A 26,704-nucleotide genomic window follows, 5' to 3' on the forward strand; every position below is an offset into this window, starting at 1 on the left:
TGAGCTAATTTGTAAAGTGCTTTGAGATCTGTGGTGGAAAAATGTTCTCAGCTAGATGATATTATTTAGTGACTATATATAGATAGATCGTGAGATATGAGCTCAGAGCCCGAAGTGAAATGGCTGAGGAAACAATTTGCCCACCACTGAAATGTAGCCACCTTTTGAGTGAAAAATTATGTATGTTTTCCAGTTTATAGTGTGAGTAGTTTTTGAATGCCTGGTAATGTAAAGTGATGTTGAGGATTGTGCCTACATTTGTGTTAATAGCAGCTGCTTCTGAGCATATATCTGTGACCCTGAAAAATAAATCCTGAGCACTTTATTAACAATAAGCACTGTGGTCAGGCAGGTAGAATTGTAGGAAAATGATCTTTGCTGAGCATAAATAGATTTATTGAGCCTCTAGTCCATAGATCATAGAACAGGGGACTCCAGGCAGGACTAAGTAATATCTAGACCATTCTTTGACAGGTGTTTTGTCTAACCTATTCTTCAAAACCTCCTGTGACTGAGATTCCACAACCTCCACAGGGAATTTGATGAGATCAGAAAGATCTGAGCTTGAGCACAGGCCACTCTGACATAGTATACCACCTTGTAGCTTCAATTAAAACTAGAATTTTGTTTTTCCACACGTTAACTAATGCCTTTCTTTGCCTTAATGTGCTTCTTGGCTTATTACCTGTAAGGAACGGTTCCAAGAAAGGGTCCTGGTGATGTAGCCCTTACTCAAGCAAAACTGCTATACATTTCTATAGGAGTTCTGTCTGAGTTTCAGGAATGTAGGATTGGGTCAGAAACATTCTTAAGTGTACCTGTGCTGACTTTACTAACCGTGATGTTTTTGAAGGATGCCCAAATTGTGAAAGTTATTTTAGTTTATTTATAGGACTTTCTATGGCACGAGTCACTATAATATTAGAGCTCCTTAGAACTGCTTTGGAGTTGCTCCTTCAGCATCTCATTTTGCCGCCCTTGTACAGGTAAAATTCCCATTGACCTCAGTGAATCTCTTTCTGGTACACGGACTCCTGGGCCAAGAGATTTCTTCAGAAACACCTTCCTTTGAATCTCCTCCAATTCTTACATCACATTTTTACCTTTTTCTTTTTGCTAGCTTTCTTTGTAAGTAAAGGAGCATATCTTGTTCAAAGGAAGAAAAATTGGAAGTTTTAAGAACTCAGTTTTTATTGAACAAACATTTTGGAACCACAGTCATTTTAGGGGGTGCTGTTTCTTAGAAAATATAGGCCTGGTTTTCCTGCCCTAACACGCAGGAATAGTACCTTGCTCTACAAATAGTATTGTTTTGAAAATAATACTATCTGAAAACAATGGGACTATAGTAGACTCAGCCTTAGCAAGCCTGATAGTGTTAGGTTCAAAAACAACAGGACTGTTTGCTTGGCTATCTATTCAGGGGGTTGGGCCCTCTTACTGCAAACTAGAGAAAAATCCTGCCTAAATAGCCTGAGTGCAAATACAGCACTTTTGAAGATTTGAACAGTGTTGCCTTTTTTGTTTTTTTAAAAGTTTGAGCAAGTTATTGGCCTGAGTCAAGGGCTGCATGGGCTGGCAATGAGCAAGCTTCCCCACACAGCTTGACCAATGTACTTTAATCCCTGTCTGACCCAGAACCCTTCGGTTGTTTCAGTCCATGGTGTGATCTGCAGAGACTACCCAGGCTTGCTGAATTATGCAATTACTTTTTTTGTGATGCTCACAAAAGATAGTCACACGTGGACTACAATGAGACTTTTAACAAAGAGAGACAGGATATGAACTCAGTGTATTTCCCATCCCACTGATTTTTAAAAATATTCTTAAATACGCATAGTTTTTCCTTTTTGAACACATAATAGTTAACAATTCTTTGTTCACTGACTGTACACTTTTTGGCTCCACATTGGGGAGTGGGAGGCCTATGCCAGTTAGTTGCACCCAGAGAAAGAAAGATATAAATTGCCTGTTTTAATAGTATGCTTCTCTTTCATTAGTAATTTCCTTGGAAATCCTGCACACAATGGTACGTAACACTATTAAATTGCATCTCTTGGGTTTGTCAAAACTGATTTTTAAAAAAACAAAACAAAACAATTTGCTTTTGAGCATAATAGGACATGATCTGTTTTACAAATATAAGATTTTAAAAAAATCGTTAACATAGTGAAGAAAATGGAGATGTTTTTTGCAAGTGTTTCCTCCACCCAGGTTATTTTTATCTGTGCCTGAAAGTCTCCTAGGTAAAACATGGCCATATTTTCTTAGTGGTCATGCTGGAAGAAAAAAATGCTTATGTGTTTCATTATAGCTCTGCAGAGAAGATTAAGCTTACCAACAGAAAGCAATGTAATATTATGTTCAAATTAGTATCGATTTTTTTCTCATCATAATTGAAGCAGATGAAGACCAGTGACAGCATAATTGTACACCCTGCTAGAGATCAAAGAGTTACGGGAATTCTTGGAATAGACTAACTTTGTTATACTCAGTTTTAATAATTAGGTTGCCAGAGTGAAGATGAGTCTTTGCAATCCTGTTAACCTTTATGAAATCACAGTAAGGACCCTCCTAATGGAAGTTAAGGCTGTGTGTTAACAAAGGATAATTTAACTAATAAATGTGAGCTGAGATATTTCCCTGAAGTTCTCAATTCTGTTCTGCATTGTGCCCTGAGATTTGACATTTTTTTCCTTAATAAATGTCCTGCTGTTTATTTAAAGCTCCTTTTTGAAAGGAAGCATTGGATTAATCTACTTGTGGATAACAGTGTACAGATTTATTCCTTTGCACAAATGCCTGACTGTTTGAAACAACAACTCTGTTGTATAGACTCTTAGGCTGCCAATTATAATGTAGAAGTTGTAATGCAAACTTGAAAAAGTATACATCAGAACAGTCAGTACTCTAGTTTGACAATTGTGATGTATTATTAACTCCTGCAATTCCCACAAAAATTTATTACAGGAATATAAAAAAATTGAGCCAACTCCCAGAACAAGCCTGCCTTTTCTATTTCTTTAGATTATAAACACAGTGGGGTGGGGACTGTCATTATATTTGTCTTGAATGCTGCCACGCTCATTGGTGGTGACCAAAATATAATCCTTGTTTAAGTTTTATTATACTGGTGCTTTCAGCCATGAAAACTTTGCAAAAGTCATAATGGAATTAACATTTTGGTTGAGAAGAGGTGGATTTTGATGGAGCTGACTTTAGATCTACAACCACTTTAGTTGTTTGTGTTAATCAGAATGGGAAAAAAGGAACTGAAAGTGGCAATCAGTTTTTGCTGCCCCTCAAATGAACATTCAAAATAGATTAGTTTTATGGAGTAGGAAATTCTTGTCCCTACCTTTGCAAAGAATTGTGTGGATTATAACTGGTCGAACTCCTATGGAAGTCAGTGACAGGTATACAGCTAAAATCCCATGGTACATCCCAGGATCCCAGAAAAAACTAGCATTAATGGTAGGAAGATTTTATGGTCTTCCTTGGCTGAGCAAGGGGTTGGTGAGAGGAGGAAAGGTATGATTGAATATATCCACTGTACAAGACATTGTCTTGTTTGTAACAATGTCAGACTGTTTGGCCAAAGTAATGAAATGAAGATTTTGTAGTGGTCTGTGCAAAAACATATGTATAGTGTACCTTTGTACACTATTATTGCATTATTTGTTGCATATATGTTTAGTGTTATAGAACCTACAAATATGCATTTTCTATAACAGTGGCTCTCAACCAGAGGTATGTGTACCTTTGGGTACGCGGAGGTCTTCCAGGGGGTACATCAACTCATTTAGATATTTGCCAAGTTTTACAACGGGCTACATAAAAAGCACTAGCAAAGTCAGTACAAATTAAAATTTCATACAGACAATGACTTATTTATACTGCTCTATATACTATACACTGAAATGTATGTACAATATTTATATTCCAATTGATTTATTTTATGATTACATAGTAAAAATGAAAAAGTAAGGACATTTTCAGTAATAGTGTGCTGTGACACTTTTGTATTTTTATGTCTGATCTTGTAAGCAGGTAAGTGAGGTGAAACTTGGGGGTATATAAGACAAATCAGACTTCTGAAAGGGGTATAGTAATCTGGAAAGGTTGAAAGCCACTGGTCTATAAGCTGATCACATAGCACCAATATTGCATATTCTGAAGCTATGCAGTGAGTGATCAGTGACTTCCATGCACTTATTTAATCACCCTCTAAGCAATCTGTTTGTTTTAAAGGACTAAATATTTTCACCTTTATATTTTACTTTATTTATGATAAAATACAGAAACTCTAACTCATGTATAAATATCAATTGACACCTAAACAATTCATCTTTGGCCAATGCTAGTGAAGAGGGAGCGTGAACAGGGAACTTTTGTGAGGGAATTCTCCAGGTGAAGGAGGAGTGACTGCGTGATCCTTGGGGTGAGTTTGTTGGCTGTAGTGTAGTGTGTGTGTGTGTGGTGTGCTTGCTATTTGACTGAAGTATATCGTGTGGTCTGATTGTTTGGCAACTGTGTGCTGATTCTAACAGCCTGTTAGGCAAGGCTGAGAGCTTCTTACATAAGGCTTTGATCCCAAACCCTTTAGCACCCGTCAACCCTTAACCAGGGGGCAGGGCTACTCAGGGAGAATCAGGGTTTAAAAAGGCCACTTCTAACTCTATGGGCACATGGTGTATGTGTGCATTCGGTGCAAGGAGCTCCTTGCCCTCAGAGACTGCATATGGGCTTTGGAGACCAGGGTGACTGAACTGGAGGAGCTAAGGGAGACAGAGAGGTACATAGATGAGACTTACCAGGACACAGTAGAACAATCCCACCCCCAGTATGACAGCCTCTGTACTGTTGAGGAGGATGAAAGTCTCAGGGATGGAGAACATCAAACTGGAAAGAAGGGATCCTCCTTCCAGATGATGTCATGGTATCTTCTTGAACTGAGGGTACCTCTCCGGGGGAGGGAACTCCAGTTATTAGGAAAAGACAGGTAATAGTAACGGGGGACTCGATCATTAGAAATCTAGATAACTGGGTTTGTGATGGCTGGAAGAACCACATGGTGACGGTGACTTGCCTGCCAGATGCGAAGGTTGCGGCTCTCTCGAGACATCTAGACAGACTTATGTGTAGTGCTGGGGAGGAACCAGTGGTCTTGGTACATGTAGGTACCAATGACATAGGGAAGGATAGGAGAGAAAGGATAGGAGAGAGGTCCTGGAGGCCAAGTTTAGGCTGCTAAGTAAGAGACTGAAGTCTGGTTCCTCCATGGTAACTTTCTCTGAAATGCTTCCAGTTTCATGCGCAGGGCCAGTTAGACAGGCAGAACTGCAGGGTCTCAATCTGTGAATAAGACAATGGTGTAGGGAGGAGGGGTTTAGATTTATTAGGAACTGGGGAACCTTTTGAGGAAGGGGGAGCCTATATGGGAAGGATGGGATCCACCTAAACCAAAATGGAACCGGTTTGCTGGCATGTAAAATTCAAAAGGTCAGAGAGCAGTTTTTAAACTAAGGCTGGGGAAGAGCCGACAGGTGCAGGGGAGTGTAGCCTGATTTTATAGTTATTAATTTATTGAATAGGGTAATAGGTTTGCCAATTTCTTTAATTAAAAGGATCCTAAGGTTCGTGTCCTAAATCAGGCTTCAGGTAAGTTTTATAAGGACCCCGGGTACAACACAGGAAGAATTTCAGTGATAACCAGGATTTGTATAATTTTATAAATTTATTAAAACAACAAAAATAATAAACAAATGATTACTATAGAGAAAATAAAATGAATAATCAAATTGATAATGGATTAATACAATCTTAAAAGTAAAGACTTATTTGATAGATATATTTATGATATGCTTTATACTAGTATACTCACACCCTTCCTGGACTTGGTGAAAGAGATGTCTAATTCTTCAAGTTGGAGTTGAGTGGAATAAGAGCTGCTTTAAAGCTAAGAGCTATAAACTAAGACTAACATTACAACTTTAAGAATATAAAATAAAGAATAAATCTTAACACTAAATAAAACTTCAAACAAGGATAGCTGACAGTCGACTGCCCCGATGAGCTGCATTTGATCATACTTATACCCTCAAGAATATGGGTCCTTCATCCGGGCCCATACTTGGCCTTTCCACCTTCAAACTTTTGGGGTACATGTTGTCTATTGGCTACTAGATTCCTACGTATTATTGACGTATCCACTTCCTTCTTTTAGGTGGTCTTTTATCTCACCTTTGTTATTTCTAGCTTATTGTGGGTTTTGTGGTGTTCTTGTAAAGTCTCTTGGGTGGAACTGGGACAGCCCCTTCCCCTTTTAATATCTCCTGACTTGTCTAGGGTAAAGGTTATAACCATATATATCCTATCCTGTTCTATATTGATACTTATCTAAACCAAAGGTTGACGTGACCTGTCTAGGGTAAAGGTTATGACCATATATATATATCTTATCCTGTTCTACATTTATCTAAGCCAAAGGTCGAATACATATATATATGAACAGTAGCTGTCATCCAGGATGTGGCCTGGAAGGTACCTTGCATTACAGCTGAATAAAATCTAATTTCATCACACAATCATATCAAAATATACATATGAAAAATATCTCTAATAATAAAGCAAGCAAGCAGGTTAGTTCTATAGGCTACATGTGGTTCGGACAGAGACATCCCTTAGGGGAGGATCTATTAATGAAGATTCTCTATAGCCGAGTAAGGAGGAGAGGATGGAAGAGGATAAAATATGGGTAGGATCTGATGAGAAACAGTCACATGAAAAAAGAGTCCCGTTCAATGACATCACATAACGGCAGACAGCTAAAAAGTGACAATTTTTAAAGAACTTATATACAAGTCAAAATACTGAGATGGGTGAACTTGAGTGCCTTGTATTAAATGAGGGTATTGATACAATAGGCATTACAGAAACTTGGTGGAATGAAAATAACAATGGGACACAGTAATACTTTAAATGAACTAAACAGTGCCATAGAATCTCTATGGATAGTAATTCCACGCTATTCCAAGAATATAGCAGTGGGGATATAATATCAACCACCTGACCAGGATGGTGATAGTGATTGTAAAATGCTCAGGGAGATTGGAGAGGCTATTAAAAATAAAAACTCAATAATAATAATAATAATAATAATAATAATGGGGGATTTCTGTTATCCACAAATTGACTTGATACATGTCACCTCAGGATGGGATGCAGAGATAAAGTTTGACACCTTAAATGACTGCTTCTTGGAGCAGCTAATCCCGAAACCCACAAGAGGAGAGGCAATTCTTGATTGAATCCTAAGTGAAGCACAGGATCTGATCCAAGGGGTGAATGTAGCTAAACCGCTTGGTAATAGTGACCATACAGGGATGTTAAATTTATGGGGGGTGGGAAATACCAAAGCAGTCCAACACGGTAGCATTTAATTTCAGAAAGGGGAACTACACAAAAATGAGGAAGTTAGTTAAACAGAAATTTAAAAGGTACAGGGCCAAAAGTGAAATCCCTGCAAGCTGCATGGAAACTTTTTAAAGACACCATAATAGAGGCTCAATTTAAATGTATCCCAAATTAAAAATCATAGTAAGAGGACCAAAAAATGCCACCATGGCTAAATAATAAAGTAAAAGAAGCAGTTAGAGGCAAAAAGGAATCCTTTAAAAAGTAGAAGCTAAATCCTATTGAGGAAAATAGATAGGATCATGGGAGCGTAAATTCTGGTAAGTGAAGTGTAAAAATATAATTAGGAAGGCCAAAAAAGAATTTGAAGGACAGCTAGCTCAAAGTAACAGGAAAACATTTTTTTAGTACATCAAAAGCAGGAAGTTTGCTAAGCAACCAGTGGGGCCACTGGACCATCAAGATGCTAAAGGAGCGCTCAAGGAAGATAAGATTATTGAGAAGAAATTAAATGAATTTTTTGCATTGGTCTTCACAGCTGAGGATGTGAGGGAGATTCCCAAACCTGTGCTATTCTCTTTAGGTGACAAATCTGAGGAATTGTCCCAGACAGGTGTCATTAGAGGAGGTTTTGGAACAAATTGATAAATTAAATAGTAATAATTCACCAGGACCAGATGGTATCCATGCAAGAGTTCTGAAGGAACTCAAATGTGAAATTGCAGAACTACTAACTCTGGTATGTAACCTATCATTTAAATCAGTTTATGTACCAGATGACTGGAAGATAGCTCATGTGACACCAATTTTTAAAAATGTTTCCAGAGGCAATCCTGGCAATTACAGGCTGGTAACCCTAACTTCAGTACCAGGCAAATTGGTTGAAACTATAATAAAGAACAGAATTATCAGACACATAGCTGAATATGATTTTGTTGGGGAAGAGTCAACATGGTTTTTATAAAGGGAAATCATACCTCACCAATCCTACTAGAGTTCTTTGAGAGGGTCAAAGCATGTGGATAAAGGAGACCCAGGGGATATAGAGTACTTGGATTTTCAGAAAGCCTTTGACAATGTTCCTCACCAAAGGCTTTTAAGCAAAGTAAATGGTCATGGGATAAGAGGGAAGGTCCTCTCCTGGATCAGTAACTGGTTAAAAGATAGGAAACAAAGGGTAGAAATAAATGGTCAGTTTTCAGAACGGAGAGAGGTAAATAGTGGTATCCTCCAGGGCTCTGTACTGGGAACAGTACTGTTCAACTTATTCATAAATCAGCTGGAAAAAGGGGTAAACAGTGAGATGACAAAATTTGCAGATGATGCAAAACTACTCTAGATAGTTAAGTCTAAAGAAGTCTGCGAAGAATTACAAAGGGATCTCACAAAACTGTGACTGGACAACAAAATGGCAGATGAAATTCAATGTTGATAAATGCAAAGTAATGCACATTGGAAAACATAATTCCAACTATACATATAAAATGATGGGGTCTAAGTTATCTGTTACCACTCAAAAAAATCATCTTGGAGTCATAGTGGATAGTTCTTTGAAAACATCCATTCAGTGTGCAGCAGCAGTCAAAAAAAGCTAACAGAATGTTGGAATCATTAGGAAAGGGATAGATAATAAGACAGAAAATATCATATTGCCTTTTTATAAATCCATGATACACCCCCATCTTGAATACTGCATGCAGATCTGGTTGCCCCATTTCAAAAAAAAAATATTGGAATTGGAAAAAATACAGAAAAGGGCATCTAAAATGATTGGGGGCATGGAAAAGCTTCCATCTCAGACGAGATTAATAAGACTGGGACTATTCAGCTTGGAAAAGAGATGACTTGATATATGATAGAGTTCTATAAAATCATGACTGGTGTGGAGAAAGTAAATAAGGAAGAGTTATTTACTCCTTCTCATAACACAAAAGTTAGAGGTCACCAAATGAAATTAATAGGCAGCAGGTTTAAAATGAACAAAAGGAAGTATTTCTTTACACAGTGCACAGTCAATCTGTGGAACTCCTTGCCAGAGGATGTTGTGAAGGCCAAGACTATAACGAGGTTCAAAAAAGAACTAGGTAAGTTCATGGAGGATAGGCCCATCAATGGCTATGAGTCAGGATACGCAGGGATCGCTGTTTGCCAAAGGCTGGGAATGGCTGACAGTATGGATCACTTGATGATTACCTGTTCTATTCATTCCCTCTGAAGCAACTGGCATTGGCCACTGTTGGAAGACAGGATACTGGGCTAGATGGATGATTTGTCTGACCCAGTATGACTGTTCTTATGTAATGTAAATATAAGACCATATTTGCCTTTACTACCCTGTATAACTCCCATTTCCTTAAATAAGATTCACACCTTTGTGTGTGAGTGCAGAAATGGACCCATAATTTTCACTTTTTATATTGAAAATTACCCCCATACTGGTATATAGTTCACCATCTGAGGTCTGATGATCATTAATAGAATTGGATGGTTTGAATGTGATCCCATCTGACAAATGATATAATTACATCTGTGTGATCGGATAATCTCTTTCATCCCAATCCTTTCCTTGGTAAAGCTTCTCTATTAATTCACTATTCAGGTTTCTGTTTTTTCCCCCTCTTTGATAATCTGCTTTTGCTTTTTGAACCTCAGTAAGCATGAGCAGTTTGTGCTAGGATCAATATTGGTCCCTAACTGCATGACATGGTCCTTGGCTACGGATGTTGGCAATTAGGAATGATTAGGTACTGCAGATTCTGCAGTACTTTTCTAAACAGTTGTTCCCTGCTTTCAGTTAAAGTTTGGGGAGGGAGTGAATTAAGGGTATGGAAGCAGCCAGATTAACAGCCCTGATCACCAAAATCCTCTGTTAATCCACAGAACTGGTACATGAGCAGCAAAAGTGTGATCTTCCCTACCCTGATTCACTGGGGTGTTTCACATGCAAAATCTCCCCCACATTGGTCACTAGCAGGCTTTGTACCCTAAGGGTATGTCTACACTGTGGAGAGAAGTCAACTTATTTTAAATCGACTTTCACCTGCCAAATTTTAGAAGTTGCAGGAGCGTGATCTCACTACACTCATTGCGTCAGGGTATTGTGTCTCCACTAGCTGTGCTTGGGTCGACATTCAAAGCAGTGCACTGTGGGTAGCTATCCCACAGTGCAACTAGATGCAGAGACTTTTGGGAAGGTTGTCATCCTCTCATAATGCAATGTGCTCCCTCCTCCTCCCTTCTTGTCCCAAACAAATGGACAAACGCTTTTTCGTGCTGTTTTTCTAAACCCTTCAGTCTCTGCCATGCACACACTGTTGCTAGACAGGCATGCTCAGCTCTGCACTATGATTGTGAACATCACAAACATCTCACGACTCATCCTGCAGTAGTTTCAAGGCTGAGACAGGAGCCGCAGCGTGGAAAATTGCGATGTTACTGAGGCTGCCCTGCTACAAGCCATAGAGTGAAACAATTCCTGTTTGCTGCGTGCTGTCATGCACCATATTCAGTCGGTGGAGTGCTGGTTCTGGTCCCGAGAAACATGCACTGACTGGTGGGATCACTTCATTATGAAAGTGTGGGATGATGATCAGTGGCTGCAGAACTTTCGTATGTGAAAGGTACTTTCCTTGAACGTTGTGCAGAGCTGTCTCCAGCCTGAAGCGCATGAATGCTCGCTTGAGACCTGTTCTGACAGTGGAGAAACGAATGGCCATTGCTCTGTGGAAGCTACCAAGCCCAGACTGCGTCCAGTCAGTTGGGAATCAATTCGGAATTGACAACTCCACCATGGGAGCTGCTGTGATGCAAGTGTGCTGGGCTGTTAATAGACTTCTGCTAAGACGGGTAGTGACTTTGGTAAACGTATAGGATATAGTGGATGGGTTTGCCACAATGAGGTTCCTAAACCTAATGAGGTTCCACAATGAGGTTCCTAAAATAAATAAATAAATAAATATTGGTGATAGTGTTCCTGGGTGATCCTGCCTACCTCTTGCTCCCCTGGCTAATGAAGCCCTACACTGGGCACCTGGACAGCAAGAAGGAGCATTTTAATAATAGGCTCAGCAAGTGTTGAATGGTGGTGGAATGTACATTTGGATGTTTAAAGGCGCGCTGGCGAAGTCTGCCCACTAGGGTAGATCTCAGTGAAAAAAAGTTCCAATAGTTATCTCTGCCTGCTGTGTGCTCCGTAATGTCTGTGAGACAAAGGGGGAAACATTTGCCTAGGGTTGGGTTGTGGAGGCTGATAGGCTGGCCGCTAGTTTTGAGCAGCCAGATTCCAGTGCTATGCTCAGAGCCAACCATGGAGTGCTGTGCCTCAGGGAAGAATTGAAAACCCATTTTTGGAATGAACTGCATTGTCTCTGTCTGTGCTGTGCCTTCCCTTCCCATCTCCCACCCTTGCATCATCCGCTCCTTTCCCTTCTTTCCCATCCAACAGTCCCCAAACTCTCAAAGAATAAAGAGAGAGGTTTTTTAAAGCAGTACAGTTTTATTTGTGACCTGTTTCAGTGGGGGAAAAGGAAGATAATTTAACATTCTCATCAGGCTGCTTGGCCATCCAGAGCAAAGTATGACTGTGCAAACAGCAAAGCATGCACATTTCCAGTTCTTAAAGAGGCTGTCACCTCTTTCTGTTCCTTTCCACCAGCGTGGACTGGAGCACGTACTGAACCTTGCTCAACCTCCTTCTAGAGCACTTGGTGGTGGGAGCTGGTAAGAGAGTGCTTGTTGGTTGGTTGAACGTTTTGGAGGAGGTGCAGAGGGAGTCTGTCCTGCTGTTGCTCTTCCTGGAGCTCTACCAGATGCCTCAGCATGTTAGACTGATCCCTAATAATACTCAATGTCTCCAGTTGCATTGTACACTCCTGCTCCTGTGCTGATTTTCTGTGTTCCATGTCTAGTTTTTCTGACAAGGACGTCCTCCGGGCTCTGAGTTCTGTGTCAACAGCCGCAGAGGCATTCATTAGTTTGCTGAACATGTCATTCCGAGGTTTTTTTTTTTGTGTGTGTGTTCTTTTTTCCCCCCGCTTCCTAATCTGGGAAAGGCGCTTTGCGGGAGTAGAAGATGGGGTGAAAGCCGAAGTGTCCACTGTAAGGCAAGCAAAGCACAAAGTTGCCATTGTTAGCTGACCCTATGGAGTAAAAGAAATGTTACAATGTAAAAAGAATTTCTTTTCATATTCACATGGCAAAGCCAGACCTGCATACCAATCTGTTCCTATTGCATGGGTCGGGATGGCATTCCAGACATAAGTAAGGGCCTTTGCATACATTACAGGGAAGTCTGTATAGCACTAAATTCCCCAATCCACATATAACCAAGGAGAAGGATCATTAGGCTCCCCTTTACCATCACAAAGACTGGTTTGGGAAGAGGTGATCAAAAGGGATTGGAGGAGGGTGTGGGTGAAGCGTCGCTGGAGGGGGAAAAAAAAAAGGGGTGGCACCAGTTCCCAGACCCATAAGGCCCATGCCAACAATATCATGGCTAGGAATTGTCTGTGTAGGGGCCTAGGGACACCATCAACAGCAGGGGAATAACAAGCAGTGACTATATCGGTCGGGTACTGTAAACTTGTGCCATCTTCCCTAGGTGACCATGTGTGATATCAGTCTCCTGAGGGTAATGCAGGTGGAAAGGGAAGATTTCCTGAATGCATCGGAGTACAGGCCTGGCCCTTATGCTGCTATGCAATGTTCCGCAATGATGCCTGCTCATTTAAGAGCAGAGTGGCAGGGAAAAGTGTCCTACCGTGGCGGAAGAAATAAGGCTCCACTCTCCAGAAACCTTCTGCAAAGGATTGCAGATTACTACATGAAAGTTTACTGGAGATATCCACAGAGGATTCTTGGAGCATCCCTGTGCACATAAATAGTCTGTTCAGGCGGTAGCCCTCTGCTGAAGTTTACCAACCCCCCAGGAAGCCCATCCCACAAAAACACAAATTCCTTTTTTCCCAAAAATAAGAAGCTGGACTGGGGACATAACCACAGAAATGCAATTTGCTATATACGTTCACCAGATGTGCCTTCCCTGGTATCTCGATCTGTAACACTGTCCTGTGCCTAGCTGTGCTGCTTTGGGGTAATGAAAAGGTCCTGGCTCTCTGGGAAAATGAATACCCTGCTCTCCTGCCCCCTGTTCTCCTCCACCTCCTCATCCACAGAGTCCTTCTCATTCATCCTGGACTGGGATTCTTCGGAGGTATCACTGCTGCACAGTGGTGAGGTCATTGCCGAGAATCGCATACAGCTCCTCATAAAAGCAGCACGTCTTCGGTGACGAGCCAGAACGACTGTTTGCCTCCCTAGTTTTCTGATATGCCTGCCTTAGCTCTTTAATTTTAACGCTGCACTGCTGCGCATCCCTGTTGTGGCCCTTCTCCACCCTACCACGTGATATCCTCCTGTAAATATCTACATTTCTTTTGCTGGCTCTTTGTCCCACAGGCTGATGAGATCCAAGACCTCAGGTCAACTCCAGACTGGAGTCCGTTTGGGGCATGCAGTTGCCATGAGCAGTTCAGCTACAAAGCTCTCTCCATGCTGAAAAAACAGGAAATGGGAATTCAAAATCTCCCGGGGCTTGAGGGGAGGAGCTATTTCCTGTTTACGTGGCCACGGTGCAACAGAGTGAGAATGTCCAGAGTGGTCACAACAGAGCATTATGGGATACCTCCTGGAGGCCAATGACGTCGATTTACGTTGCGCTCTGCCTACACTGATGCTCGTTCGACCCATAGAGCTTGACTTCAGCGCTACACCACTCATGGAGGTGGTTTTATTAAGCCGATTTTTACCACAGTTTAGGTCAGTGGAATTGACATGCCAGTGGAGATGCATACATTAGGTTGTCGATGTAAGCCGCGTTACGTCGACCTCCATTGTCAGTGTAGACCAGACCTGAGTCAGTGCTAAGGCCTGGAAAGTACATGATAACATAAGCAGTCAGTGCAGGTACGATTTGAACTCATAGTGTCCTGGCTTCCAACTCAGTGCATTTTCCTTGTAAAACATTAGCTGCCAAAGAGGGACATGAGTCACAGATTCAGGACACAGTTCCAAAGTTCAGCAGTAACGCCATCTGTTGCAGGGTCCCAGGTGATCTGTAAAACATACTGTGACAGTTCTGGGCTAGCTGCACCTCTTACCCTTCTGTGATCTCTCTGAGTGCACCGCCTTCACCTCTCTGGGGTGGAATCCTGCAGTTTTCAGGCTATAACCCCCCTATGTACCAATTGTGATTACTCAGAAGACCTGACTGGATTTGGTACCTGCTGTTCTTCCCTTCAGGAGCTGTGATAGCAAGGAGTACTGTGTCCCAAGCACCTTTCTTAAAATAAAGTATTGTTTAATCTTAACAGTAGGAACACAGCATAACAGGAGAACAGCATGAAAACCACAAAAGACCCACATACATCTGTCTTGCTAAAAGTCTTTCCATCTTCCACATAGGGACTTTAACAGGATGGCTTGCTCCTTTAAGGGCTATAGGTTGCGGGACAGCCAACCCTAGTTACCAAGTAGGCATAAGTGAGTCCCCATAAGAACAGTAGGTAGCTGCAGGGGAGGATGCTCAGGAAGTTGTGGAGGAACTGTAGAGAGTGAGCGACTGAGGCTCCTGTAGGGGAGACCTGGAGACTGGTGGAATTGTTCCAGCTAGGAAGGAATGGGAGTCGCCTGGTAAAGCAGGGAAGGCCCGGAGGCAGCAGGGGAATTTTGAGACAGTACCTCAGGGAGGAGGGGCAGTGTCCAGGTGAAGGCTGGGGAGAAGACTTCCTTGTGTTTATTTTGAATCCTTATGCCAATAAAACTGGACTCTAAGGAGGGGTATTATTGAAAAGAGAAGCCTTTTGTGAGTTATTGAGGAGCCCACTGGGGTGGTGGGGGGGGGGAGAACTGAGGCAGGGCACTTGCAGAGCAACCTCAGGCCACAAAGGAGTGCTTGGGAGGTGGCCAGCCCAGTTACAGAGACCCTGGTAGGGCTATCTTAAGATCTAAGGGCAGTTTCACCTCTTAGCCATCTGAATTCTTGAGACAATCTCTGTGTCTTTAAAAGTCCTATGATCTCCTTGCATCCTTCATGTGTTCACCCTGCTTTTCCTCGGTGTGCCTCCTGACAAACCTGATTGTGAATAAGCACAATGTATGCATACAGCAACCAACACAATATCCTGATCAATATACAGCCTTCATAAATTATTACAGACCAAGCTAAACAAAAAAGGGGCAAGTTGTTATATGTGCTGAGGATATGGATGCCAGTCCGCTAGCAGTAGGACTGACGACAACATTGTTTTACATAGGCTACTGTACAAGAAAATCAGCTGACAATGAGTCAAACACCACAAACCGCTTGAATCAATGAGACACACTTGAAAGTATCAATCTCTCATTACCCAAAGGAGACCAACCCACCTGTAGTGCTGTAGCCTTAAAATTTCATTTAAAATTGTATGTGTGATTATTGCAATAGTAATAGCTAGAACGGATAAACTGCAGAACACGAATGTTGGATAAATTGAAGTGGGGAGTTGGAAGATTTATTATTTGATTTTTTTTCCCTTTTCTAATTATTATATTTTGTGTGTGAACAAACATTATAAATTAGTGCCAAAGACGTACACAGGGCTTCATCCTGGCTTCTGCAAGGACCTTTCACTTTAGGTACTAATTAAATCTTATGATCTAGGTAAGGTGACTGCCATAAATATATTTTGTATTACTTATAGATAGTTTTAACACATTGCTTACTGACTCTCCTTAGTACCTGTTAGCAGCTAAAAGAACCTCTGGGATAATATGGTTCTCTTTAGTTTAGACTGTTACCTGGAAACCTGTTTATGTGGGCAGGATTGCTTTTAGATATTCTTTTTCACTAAGCATTAACTAGTCCACTGGGGTAAATTCCTTTCTTCAGAAAATGGAAGAGCAAAATTATTCACCAACCTACAGGAATACATTCAAGTTTAATTAGCAAATTGGTACAGGTCATATCTTTTTGGTTTGCTGGTGGATGTCATCTGATTAAAAATTAAGATAAGGTGTGATTAAGTTGTCAGAAATTAAGGTAAGCGTCTTGTTTTAAAGCAGTTATGAAGCCCAGGTGTTTGGATAATTAGTGTGAAAGCACTGGAACATAATGATCCAGATTTATATCCAGATTTTAATGTATTCATCTTAAACTCCACATCAGATGTAGGCTCTAAGAGTATTATATGCATTTGCAGTCTGGATATAATATACTTCATGTTGAAAAATTGATAAAGAATTAGCAGGAAAGTTGGTTTAGATGGAATAGTATTCTTAGAGGATCACAAAAGTGATCTGCTAGTGGAGTGGGACTCCTCCCTACAACAGTATGTTTTCTAGTGCTTTGTCCACTCTAGTTTTAAAGGTCTATGGAAATCAGGGTTTCTTAAGAGACTCTTTCTTGGTCCTATAGATCTGTCTATCAAGTAAGTTTTTTTTTTTTTTTTTTTTTTTCCCCCCCTAATATTTATCCTAATTGTTCCTTAAAAACAAACAAAAGGCTTGCTGTTCTTTCTAGCTATGCTCCTTTTACCACAAAAGATAGTTCTTCTTTCGTCTTCATGTTTACCACCATGAATTTTCATAGACTCTTAATGTGTCTTCATTTTAGTTATCTTTTAGAAAAGCTATAGCTATATCCATTATTATTTTAATCTTTCCTAATAAGTCAGTCCATCTGTCCCTTTAATATTCATTTTTACTGCACTCTCATCAGTTAGTCTAGCACATTTATGGTAATGATGTTCCCAGAACTGAATATACAGGTGTACTTGCACAAGAGGTATATTGAGAGAGAGACTCATCTCCTTGGTGTAGGGCTTGGTGTCTCTAGGTCTGAAACCCAGAAAGGGATTTGTCATCTCCGCTCCCATATTACACTGCAAAGTCACATCTCACTTTCTATCTGCTATCACTTTGGATCTCTTTCAGTATTACTGCTTTCCAGGTTTATCTCCCAGTTATTGAATATCTGTGTTTCTGATTATTTTCCCACAGATATGCATTTTCCCAGCTGAAATTTTGGTTATGTCTGTCCTTAATTCCCCAGGAATAAGGACAACCCAGGGAATTACAGACCAGTCAATTTAACTTCAGTACACAGAAAGATAATGTAGCAGATAATCAAGTAATCAATTTACAAACACCTAGAAGATAATAAGGTGATAAGTAACAGTCAACATGGATTTGTCAATATATCACACCAAACCAACCTAATAGCTTTCTTTGACAGGGTAAAAAGCCTTGTTGGATGGAGGGAGGCTATAGATGTGACATATCTTGACTTTAATAAGGCTTTTGTTACCGTCTCGCATGACCTTCTCATAAACTAGAGAAATTTAGCTTATAAATTGGATGCATAACAAGTTGGAAAACGGTTGTCACAGAGTAGTTATCAGTGGTTCAGTCAAGCTGGAAGGACATGTCGAGTGGGGTTCTGCAGGGATCGGTCTTGGGTTTGGTTCTGTTCAATATCTTCATCAATGATGATTTAGATAATAGCATAGAGAATATGCTTATAGTTTGCAGATGATACCAAGTTGGGAAGGGTTGCAAGTGCTTTGGAGGATAGGATTAAAATTCAAAATTATCTGGACAAACTGAAGAAATGGTCTGAAGTAAATGGGATGAAATTAAATAAGGAGACATGCAAAGTACTCCAATTAGGAAGAAACAATCAGTTGCCCACATACAAAATGGGAACTGACTGCCTAGGAAGAAGAATTGCGGAAAGGGATCTGGAGGTTACGGTGGATCACAAGCTAAATATGAGTCAACAATGCAATTCTGTTGCAAAAAAACCGAATGTCATTCTGGGATTTATCAGCAGGAGAGTGGTAGGCAAGACACGAGAAGTAATTCTTCCATTCTACTCCACACTAATAAGCCCTCAACTGGAATATTTGTCCAGTCCTGGGCACCACATTTCAGGAAAGATGTGGACAAATTAGCGAAAGTTCAGAGAAGAGCAACAAAAATGATTAAAGTTCTAGAAAATATGACATGTGAGGAAGGATTGAAAACACTGGGTTTGTTTAGTTTGGAGAAGAGAAGACTAAGGGGGGACATGTTACCAGTTTTCAAGTACTTAAAAAGTTGTACCAAGGAGGAAGGTGATAAATTGTTCTCCTTAACATCTGAGGTTAGGACAAGAAGCAATGGGCTTAAATAACTGTCAGGGTAGGTAAGCCCTGGAACAAATTGCCTAAGGAGGTTGTCATTGGAGGATTTTAATAACAGGTTAGACAAACACCTATCAGGAATGGTCTACTTATTACTCAGTCCTGCCTTGTGTGCTGGGGACTAGACTAGATGACCTATTGGGGTCCCTTCCTGGCCTATGCTTCTATGATTCAAAACCTCACCAGAACCTTTGTCTTATTACTTTGTCTTTAGTGATGTCTGCAACTTTCACTCTTTTTTTTTATACATAAGAATTATTTTTTTTCAAATATATACAAATGATATGGCAAGACAGATTCCAAATCAAATTGGGAAAAAAATTAAATGTAAGGGAACTTCAAAAAACTATCTAAATTGAATTAGCAGCCAGCTTATTAATTGTCCAACGAACAAGATGGCTAGGATCCTTCCAAAGGAAATAGCCATACAGAAGAGAATAAAAATCCTCACAGAAATATGATTTTTAAAAAGCGAACATTTGTTTTTGAGATTTCCCTTTAGCAGATGAAAGAGGTGGTATCTGCTAACATTTCAGCTACAAGCCTTTTTCATACTGTTGCAGTGATGTCTGGCTGACTCTCTCGGCCTCTATAAGGGATTCTCAATTATAAGTGAAGGGTTTTGGGGTGGGTTTTTTTTTTTTTTTTTTTGTGATTTGATTATTTGTATAGGAAGCGTCATGCTAACCATCTTGTTTTACAAAGAAATTCTAATAAAAATGTGACATGTTTTGGCTTTGATTAGGTAGGAGGGATTCCATCAATTGCACGGTCTGCTGGAGGTTTTTTTCACCCACTCCTTTCTTCATTTTTCGCTGATTCCTCTCCCTCCCCTTGCTGACATTTCAGTCACTTCTCATTTTATCAGCACCTCTATTGTGGCACTAGCCCTGCAGCTGAGAGGGGGTTAGTCTTTTTTTGACTGCAATGCCTGCTGCTAGCTGGAAATGGATGTGTGATGGAGAGCTTTGTAAGACATACCCTGCCTTTGTCACCTTGAGGAATGAGACACTTGCTGTGGCTCTTGCCTGTGGGGCATAATGTGATTTAAAATGGGACATAGTACTAGCTTATACTGATCTTTCTTTTAAATCACATCATGCTGTGGTACTCCGTCAGCGACCCTCTCCACGATTTAATTTCCATGGGAAAGACAGGGAGAGGTCGAGAGCAGATGGTTCAGCCGTTGTTTTACTACTTGTCAGTTGTGTACGGAAGAGTTGGATAAGGTGTATGGGGGGTGCTTTTTAAAGGAAGCTAAATGAGTCACTTGAGCTTTTTTATTGTAATGTAACATGGTTTGTAATGGAATTCAGGGATCTATATAGCACAGAAATTTATTTGTATATCATTTTCCATCCAAATACGTGGGGAAACAAAATAAATAAATAAATCTGCACAGAGATGTTTCTATTTTTCTTCAGAATAGAAGCCTAATCTCTTAGCTACTAGAATGATGGGGAGCCAAAAAGGAACCTAGATAGATAATTTGTGGAGATGTTCCTTTTTTTTTTTTTCCTTACCGGAATACCAAATTCTCTCTCTTGTGAAAGCTTTCATGCAGGCTGAGAAGGCTATGGCTCATTTTACTAAAATACTCATTAAATCTATATTTGTAGAGGCAATTAACTCTGACAGAAATGTTCAGTGTTTCCCTTGGCATTGCTTGGAGATGCATGCATCAGAATAAAATTGTTCTTCCCTCTTGCATTTTTCTGTAGAAAAGTCATTGGAACAAATTCCCTAATTGTGTGCACGCTAATTTTTTGCATAATCCTAGGTGAGGTCACTGGTATCGGAGTTTTTGCTAGAGGACCAGATTGTGATGCCAGAACCTTAGTTGCAGGAATGGGCATAAAGGATGGGTACAGGACCAAAACTGGAGTGCTGGTTAGAAAGAATGCATGACTAGTGTAGGTGGAGAGTCTGCTGGTTTAGTTGTTTTGTAGACTGACACACGAGAACATCTTATATGGGGTTTGAATGGACATTAAAGCTGTGTTCCCAGTAGAAATCCCAGTAACAGAAAAACTGTCTGCTCTCCATGGAGGTGAATGGCCCTTGTGTTGCAGACAGCTTGGTTTAAATTACATCTTCTTGTGCCAAAACATCACTGTATTTGACTCACTATTTTATTGGATGTTTTTAGATTGTTAATGGGATAAGAGCCTTTCATCTCTAGGCTACTCATTTAAACCTTGCCCATCTCAGTTGTGGCATTTTCTCCCAACTGTGCTGCAATTGTCAGAATGCTCTAATCTTTGCCGTTTTGTCAACACTCATTCCACAGCTTTAACCCCTACCTCATCCTCATTTGCTTTTGCTCGGCAGGTACCTTGTTGCCATCTGCCCAAGGATGGTCAAACCCTGTGCCTCTGCAGTACCTCTGCCTTCCTCCCTATTCCCCCAGCTCTTAGGTGCCTTTTAAAAAGATTATTTTCCTCTTCCCCTGTGCTGCTGCTACTGCAAAGAATATAGAACTAGTACCTTGCAGTGCTGTGTGATGGAGCTTGTGCTCTTACAGATGAGGATGTCTGGCATGGAGCTGAGGGCTCTGAATGCTTTGGCCGATGATGAAAAGGGGGTGTGTGAGTGTGAGTGTGTGTGTGTGTGTGTGTGTGTGTGTGTGTGTGTGTGTGTGTGTGTGTGTGTGTGTGTGAGTGAGTTGTATGAAGCCCTATGGGAATTAAAGCAACTGGAAGCACGAAGTGCTTGTGTCACAGCTGGGACTGGTATTAGATCAGCTACATTGCGGGTACCATATGTTAATGTTCTTTGCAAGGTGATCTACTCTAAGGGGAGAAGGGTATGCTGCAATGCTTTTCTCATACAACGAGCAGCAGCTGAGTGAGCATCCAGTCCTTGTAGCATGAAAGGATAGCTTTCTAAATCTCTCTCATCAAACACTTCTTGCTTGTTAACCCAAACCCTTTTCCTTAGAATGAGCTGGATTTTTTAAAAGCGATTTTTGTACATAATGTGGAGATGGTGTAATCTAAATGGCACTTCCTGTGAGCACAGTTGTATTACATTGTCAGAATTTCTATATCTGACTTTGAATCAGGGAGGAATCTGAATTTTGAAGTAGTATGTTGCATTTTGAAACAGCCCGGGAAGGCTGTCCCAACATCGTAATCCTCAGTGGTTTAATCCTAATTGATATGTGCATGATTTTGATGCCTCCTGGCACACAGTTACAGCTTGATATAACATTCTTTGTACGTCTAAACTCTCCCCGACTTCAGTGTAGGATTGGAGCCTTGGTGTTAAAGTTGAGAGGTTTGGGTTGTAACTGAAACCATTCAGGGACTCTGAGGGATGTTTGGTCTTGGTTAAATTCCTCTAGAGAGCTGTCTTCACCATAAAAATCACCACCACAACTGGTACTACTCATCCCCTTTTCTGGTAGCCTCTCAAGAGAGAGGCCAGTTAGTGATTGTCCTTCAATTCTCCTCTCACCCCAGAGCTAGTCTTCCCAAGCCAGGGTGGAGATGTATTGACAACCTGCAGAAGCTTGTGCTGCAGCTACAACTACAACTGTTCTGTGAAAATAACAAGGGTTTTCCTTTTCAGAGCTGTTGGTCTGGCACCTTTTCAAGAGCACTCAGTTCATAGTAAGAAAGATTAGGGTTTTTAACAGCTGGTACCCTGGCCCAATTCCTAGGTGGGTAAATTATTATGTTCTATCTTCCCCTGAATTCCGTCTAGTTAGTTATTTTTCATTTCTTTTTCTAAATGCTGCTCTGTAGTGTTGCTGGCCCAAAGTGGCCGCAATATCACCCGAGAGAGGGCTACAGTTTCGAAGTGGTTGAAATGATGGATGCATGCATATATAACATTGAATAGAGCCTTTATATTTGTGGGAGTGACTGTAGGAGTTAAAATACTAGTTTTTGTCAGGACCAGTTTACTTAAACCTCGGACCTTCTGTGATACGCTTCTGAGTAAGGACTTGTTAAAAAAACTAAGTAGGAACCACGTGATTTGGCCCTGTATTTCTAAGTTTGTTACACAGCTTGTATTCCTAAACTTTGAGAACATGGATTTTTTTTTTTAAATCTCATTACTAATTAAATTATTATTTTGCAAATGGCATGTTACACTTTTATATAATTACACAGTTGGAATTATGGTGCTTGGACTTCTGCTGCAAAGAGTTTAGCAAAGTTGCTGCAAAGCTGTTAGCTTAAGACAGCTAACAATGTTATCAATCAACAAAATAGCTTATTACTCAAGTATACAAAGGCTTCCCTCTTTTTTATTTGTAGGTTTACTGTCTTGGGAGAAATTGGATTGAACAAGAGTGGTTGGCACGAACAGGTGCATTTTTCATCTCTATAATGAAGAAAAGCAGAAGTGTCATGACGGTTACAGCAGATGATGTAAGTTTAAACAGTCAAGCTTTATTCATTCCAGTATTTTTTTTTTCAGAACAGAACTCTCAGCCTGATTCTCCTTTCACATAGGTTGAGTTTACACTAGGAGAGTAAGGTCCACTGATTAAAAATAATCATTTAAACTTTTCTAATTCAGTGAATATTCAAGCACACACCACTTCATTGCTCTGTGTAAGAGAGATGAGTCTGAGCCCAAACGCAGACTTTGAGAAAGATCTGATCTGGAGCCACACTTTGTGGATTTGCTGTAATTATATATTTATAAGCATTTTTATAGCACTCATTACTGTGGTTTCTTAACACCCCATGTGCTGATGTGTCAGTCCACCACTCCTCTTGCTAATCACCACAATAATCCTTTATTAATTAAATTCCAGTTCCTATTCTCAGGAGAAATGCATCAATTTGTAATGATGGCAATGATAAGCACAGCAGTAATTGCCTTGTTTGTTACAGCTTGGGATCTTTAAAAATGGAAAATCATCTAGAATGTGTAGAAAGGCACAATGGAAGAGTGAAACCTAGCACTTTGTGCAGCTTGCTTCAGTCTTAACACAGCACAGTGCTTCTATTACACTCTTAGAGTGTATGTAGCAATGTTAAATTTTCAGCATCACTCCCACACTTTAATACCACCAACAGTCATTCTTGTTGTATGAACCTTTAGTGTTCTTCTAACGTGGTTGTGTGTGTGTGTGTGTGTGTGTGTGTGTGTGTGTGTGTGTGTGTGTGTGTGTGTGTGTTACATATAATAGTTCATTAGCATTGTCCTCCAAATAGCCAATTCCCCCAGTAAGTACTAATCGTGATGGGTGATTATAATGTGTTTATTTTCTGTGTGTGTGTGTGTGTGTGTGTGTGTTTATATATAAATAAAAACCACATTAAAATGATCTTCTCTTAAGATAGTATCTGTTGGGGAGCTGGCTGCTGTTAGGACAACGCTAATGAGGTACAGAACCTTTCACCTGTAGGTCAACAATTTGAATCTATGGATTAAAGTCCGAGGTAGTCAATTTTTTTTGTTAAGGTCCAAATTTCTTGGTCAAGGTATGGTCAAGGTCCAGACTCCAGAGAAAATAATAATTAAAAAAAAAAAAAAAAAAGACGATGATGATGAAGTCAGAAGTGTCTGATGGTCTGGATTTGGCCCACAATCCACCTACTGACTACCTCTGGATTAAATGTTTCTATATGATGGATGTTTGGTAACCCCCATATAAGATGAGTTTGATAGGTCTCTGTTCCGGTTCCCACATCACAAATTCTCTACCATGCTCTGCAGCTCTGCACTAATTGGCAATTCATTAAAGAGGCTCAGAATTGTGTGGGTCTTGGTGAGTGAACTCCCTGCACCACCCACAGAAGAATCTCCCCCTTCACTCTACATCAGAGGTGAAGCCTGTCGGCTGAGCCGTGTGTGTGTGTGAAGTTTGCCCTTCTGTGGCTCTGTCTGCTTTGTTTGCCAGTGCTGTCAAGCCAATGACTTTTGTCAGAGTTTTGGGTAGCTGCACCTGTGTTCTCCCCTCTGTGGTTCACTTCAAGAATGCCCAATCAAATCTCCAGCCATTACTTGCCTCTGGGAAGGGACCCTTGTCCCTCTCCCTTCTGACCGGGGATTTTAAGACCAGTGTGCCGAAAGGTCAGTTCTGTGTTTTGCTTTCTCTCCGAAGACTATGAATGCAGTGCTAGCAGTGACAAGTTATCACATGGTACTTTCTAAGCAAGCACATTTATTCTTAATGTAAAAGCATTACAGAGAAAACATATTAAAACAATAAACAGATTTAAACACACAGTAAACATACCAGGAGTCACCCATCAGTCTTATGGGACAGGCAAAGTCTTTTCAACTGTTCTGCAACAGTTGGGGTGCCCCCATTGGACATAAGATCCTGTCCGTTTGCTGGATCATCAAAAAGGCCTTAGTCCCTGACAGTGGTGAGGCCAGATACCATATTATGTCCTCCTGTCCCACCTGGTTCACTTCACATCCCATTTCAGAAGCCTGTACAAACACACCCATGTCACCCCTTCTTAAAGTGAGGAAGTAATTTGGAGTCTGTGCCATCCAGCAGAACAGGTACATGGGGTCTGGCTCCGCCTACCAGATTATGTTTTGCTAGTGCAGTTTTTCCATATTGAGATGAAGTTGATGATTCTTCTTCTCACTCTGGCTGACGCTGCTTCTCCTGGTCTGTACTCTCTTGCTCCAGAGCTGCAAGCATCTGGACTTCCAGATGCAGTCTTTCCCTCTCGAGCCACAGATTCTCTTGCTCTAACTGTCAATCCGTCCAGGATCCCTTTTGCAGTGGTGCATTTGATTTGGGTGGAGCATGGAGCATGCATCTGCCAGCCTCTTCCTTCCAGGAAGTCAACTCCAAGATTTCACTTGCCTGCTGGACTCTCTGCCAATGGCATGATGTTCCCTAATATCCCAGACCATTATTCCTTTTGTGGCCCTCAGCGTATATATAGCAGGTCAATGAGCTGTGCCTTTGAGCTCCTCAGTGTTGAGCTGCTTTTTTCAGCATATCTCAGCCATCTGACTTTTTTCAGCTTTTCTTAACTCATTTGCCTTTCACTATTCCTTTCTCCCAAAAAAGGGACTTTTCTCTGTTCTTTTCCTTTCTGCAGTACTGGTTGCACTGCTTTTTGGCACTTTGACATTTCCCCACTGTCCTAGGTTGCACACACTGACACCATATATGTGTCAGTTTCAGGATTGACTGCACCTTTGACCCCCTGCCTGGTCTTCCTTGAGGGCACCCATTTAAGGCTTAAGATTCTCAGCCATCACTTCTCTTGGGACAGAGACCCATATCTCTTTCCCTTCAGACTGGAGTTTAGACTTGCCTCTCACTGCGATATCCCAGCAAGTCTGACCAGGGTTCAGCACCTGTGATTTACGCTTTCTCCAGGGCTATAACAATGTACACCAGTTACCAGCCAACCTTTAGAAAGCCGACTTCATTATTCGTAGGGCAAAAGCATTGCAGAAAAAAACATATATAAAAGAATATTGCAAAATATTCTTTTTCAGCTGTGATGTACTTTTATGCTTGGGGAAGCAATTTCTTGCTGTGATACACTGTGGGATGTCTCTTCCCTTTTTCAGCAATATGCATCAGCACAGCCCCAAGCCCTGTGTCAGAGGTGTTTGGTAAAATGGTTTGTCAAAGTCCAGGATTATCAGAACTGGGTCTCTATTCATGGCTTCCTGCAGTTCACAGACAAGGGTAAGGCTGCCCTCTTCCCATCCTAGAGGAATCCTTTCAGAGAGTCGCTATGGACATTGTGTGGTTCCTTAGCAGTTACCTGGACAAGGAAAAAGTATATTCTGGTAGCAATTGGTTATGCCTCTTGGTATCCAGAAGCAGTAGCTCTGAGGCAGAGTAGGGGCTGATGCCTTGTTAGAAATATTTAACTGGATGAGGTTTCCACATGAAATTTTGACTGATCAGAGTCAAACTTTGTCTGCCCTACATGAAAAGGAGGTTGGGAGAAATGTGAAGTTCAACACTTCTGGTCATCTCCCTGCCAGCCCAGACTAACAGGCTGGTTAAGAGGTTTAATGAAATCCTTGAAATGATGTTGAAAACATTTCTGGGCCAGCACTACAGTGGTTGGGTTAAACGTTTACCTTACCTGTTGTTTGCCTATTGGGAGATT

General features: G+C 40.9%; 1 protein-coding gene across 4 annotated transcripts in view; it reads left to right on the top strand.

Annotated features, from left to right (window-relative positions):
• The window catches only part of PDE4B (phosphodiesterase 4B), a 321,202-nt gene that overhangs the window by 23,790 nt on the left and 270,708 nt on the right, over positions 1 to 26,704 (top strand). For all 4 annotated transcript variants that reach the window (XM_067535627.1, XM_067535625.1, XM_067535624.1 and 1 more), the window contains exon 3: positions 22,904 to 23,017. In XM_067535627.1, the coding sequence (XP_067391728.1) occupies positions 22,976 to 23,017 (42 nt within the window). In that variant the 5' untranslated portion in view covers positions 22,904 to 22,975. The remainder of the gene's footprint in view (positions 1 to 22,903; positions 23,018 to 26,704) is intronic.

This window comes from Emydura macquarii, unplaced genomic scaffold, assembly GCF_026122565.2.
Source record: "Emydura macquarii macquarii isolate MOO-44397 ecotype Brisbane River unplaced genomic scaffold, CSIRO-AGI_Emac_v2 contig_3506, whole genome shotgun sequence".
Lineage (NCBI taxonomy): Eukaryota > Metazoa > Chordata > Testudines > Chelidae > Emydura > Emydura macquarii.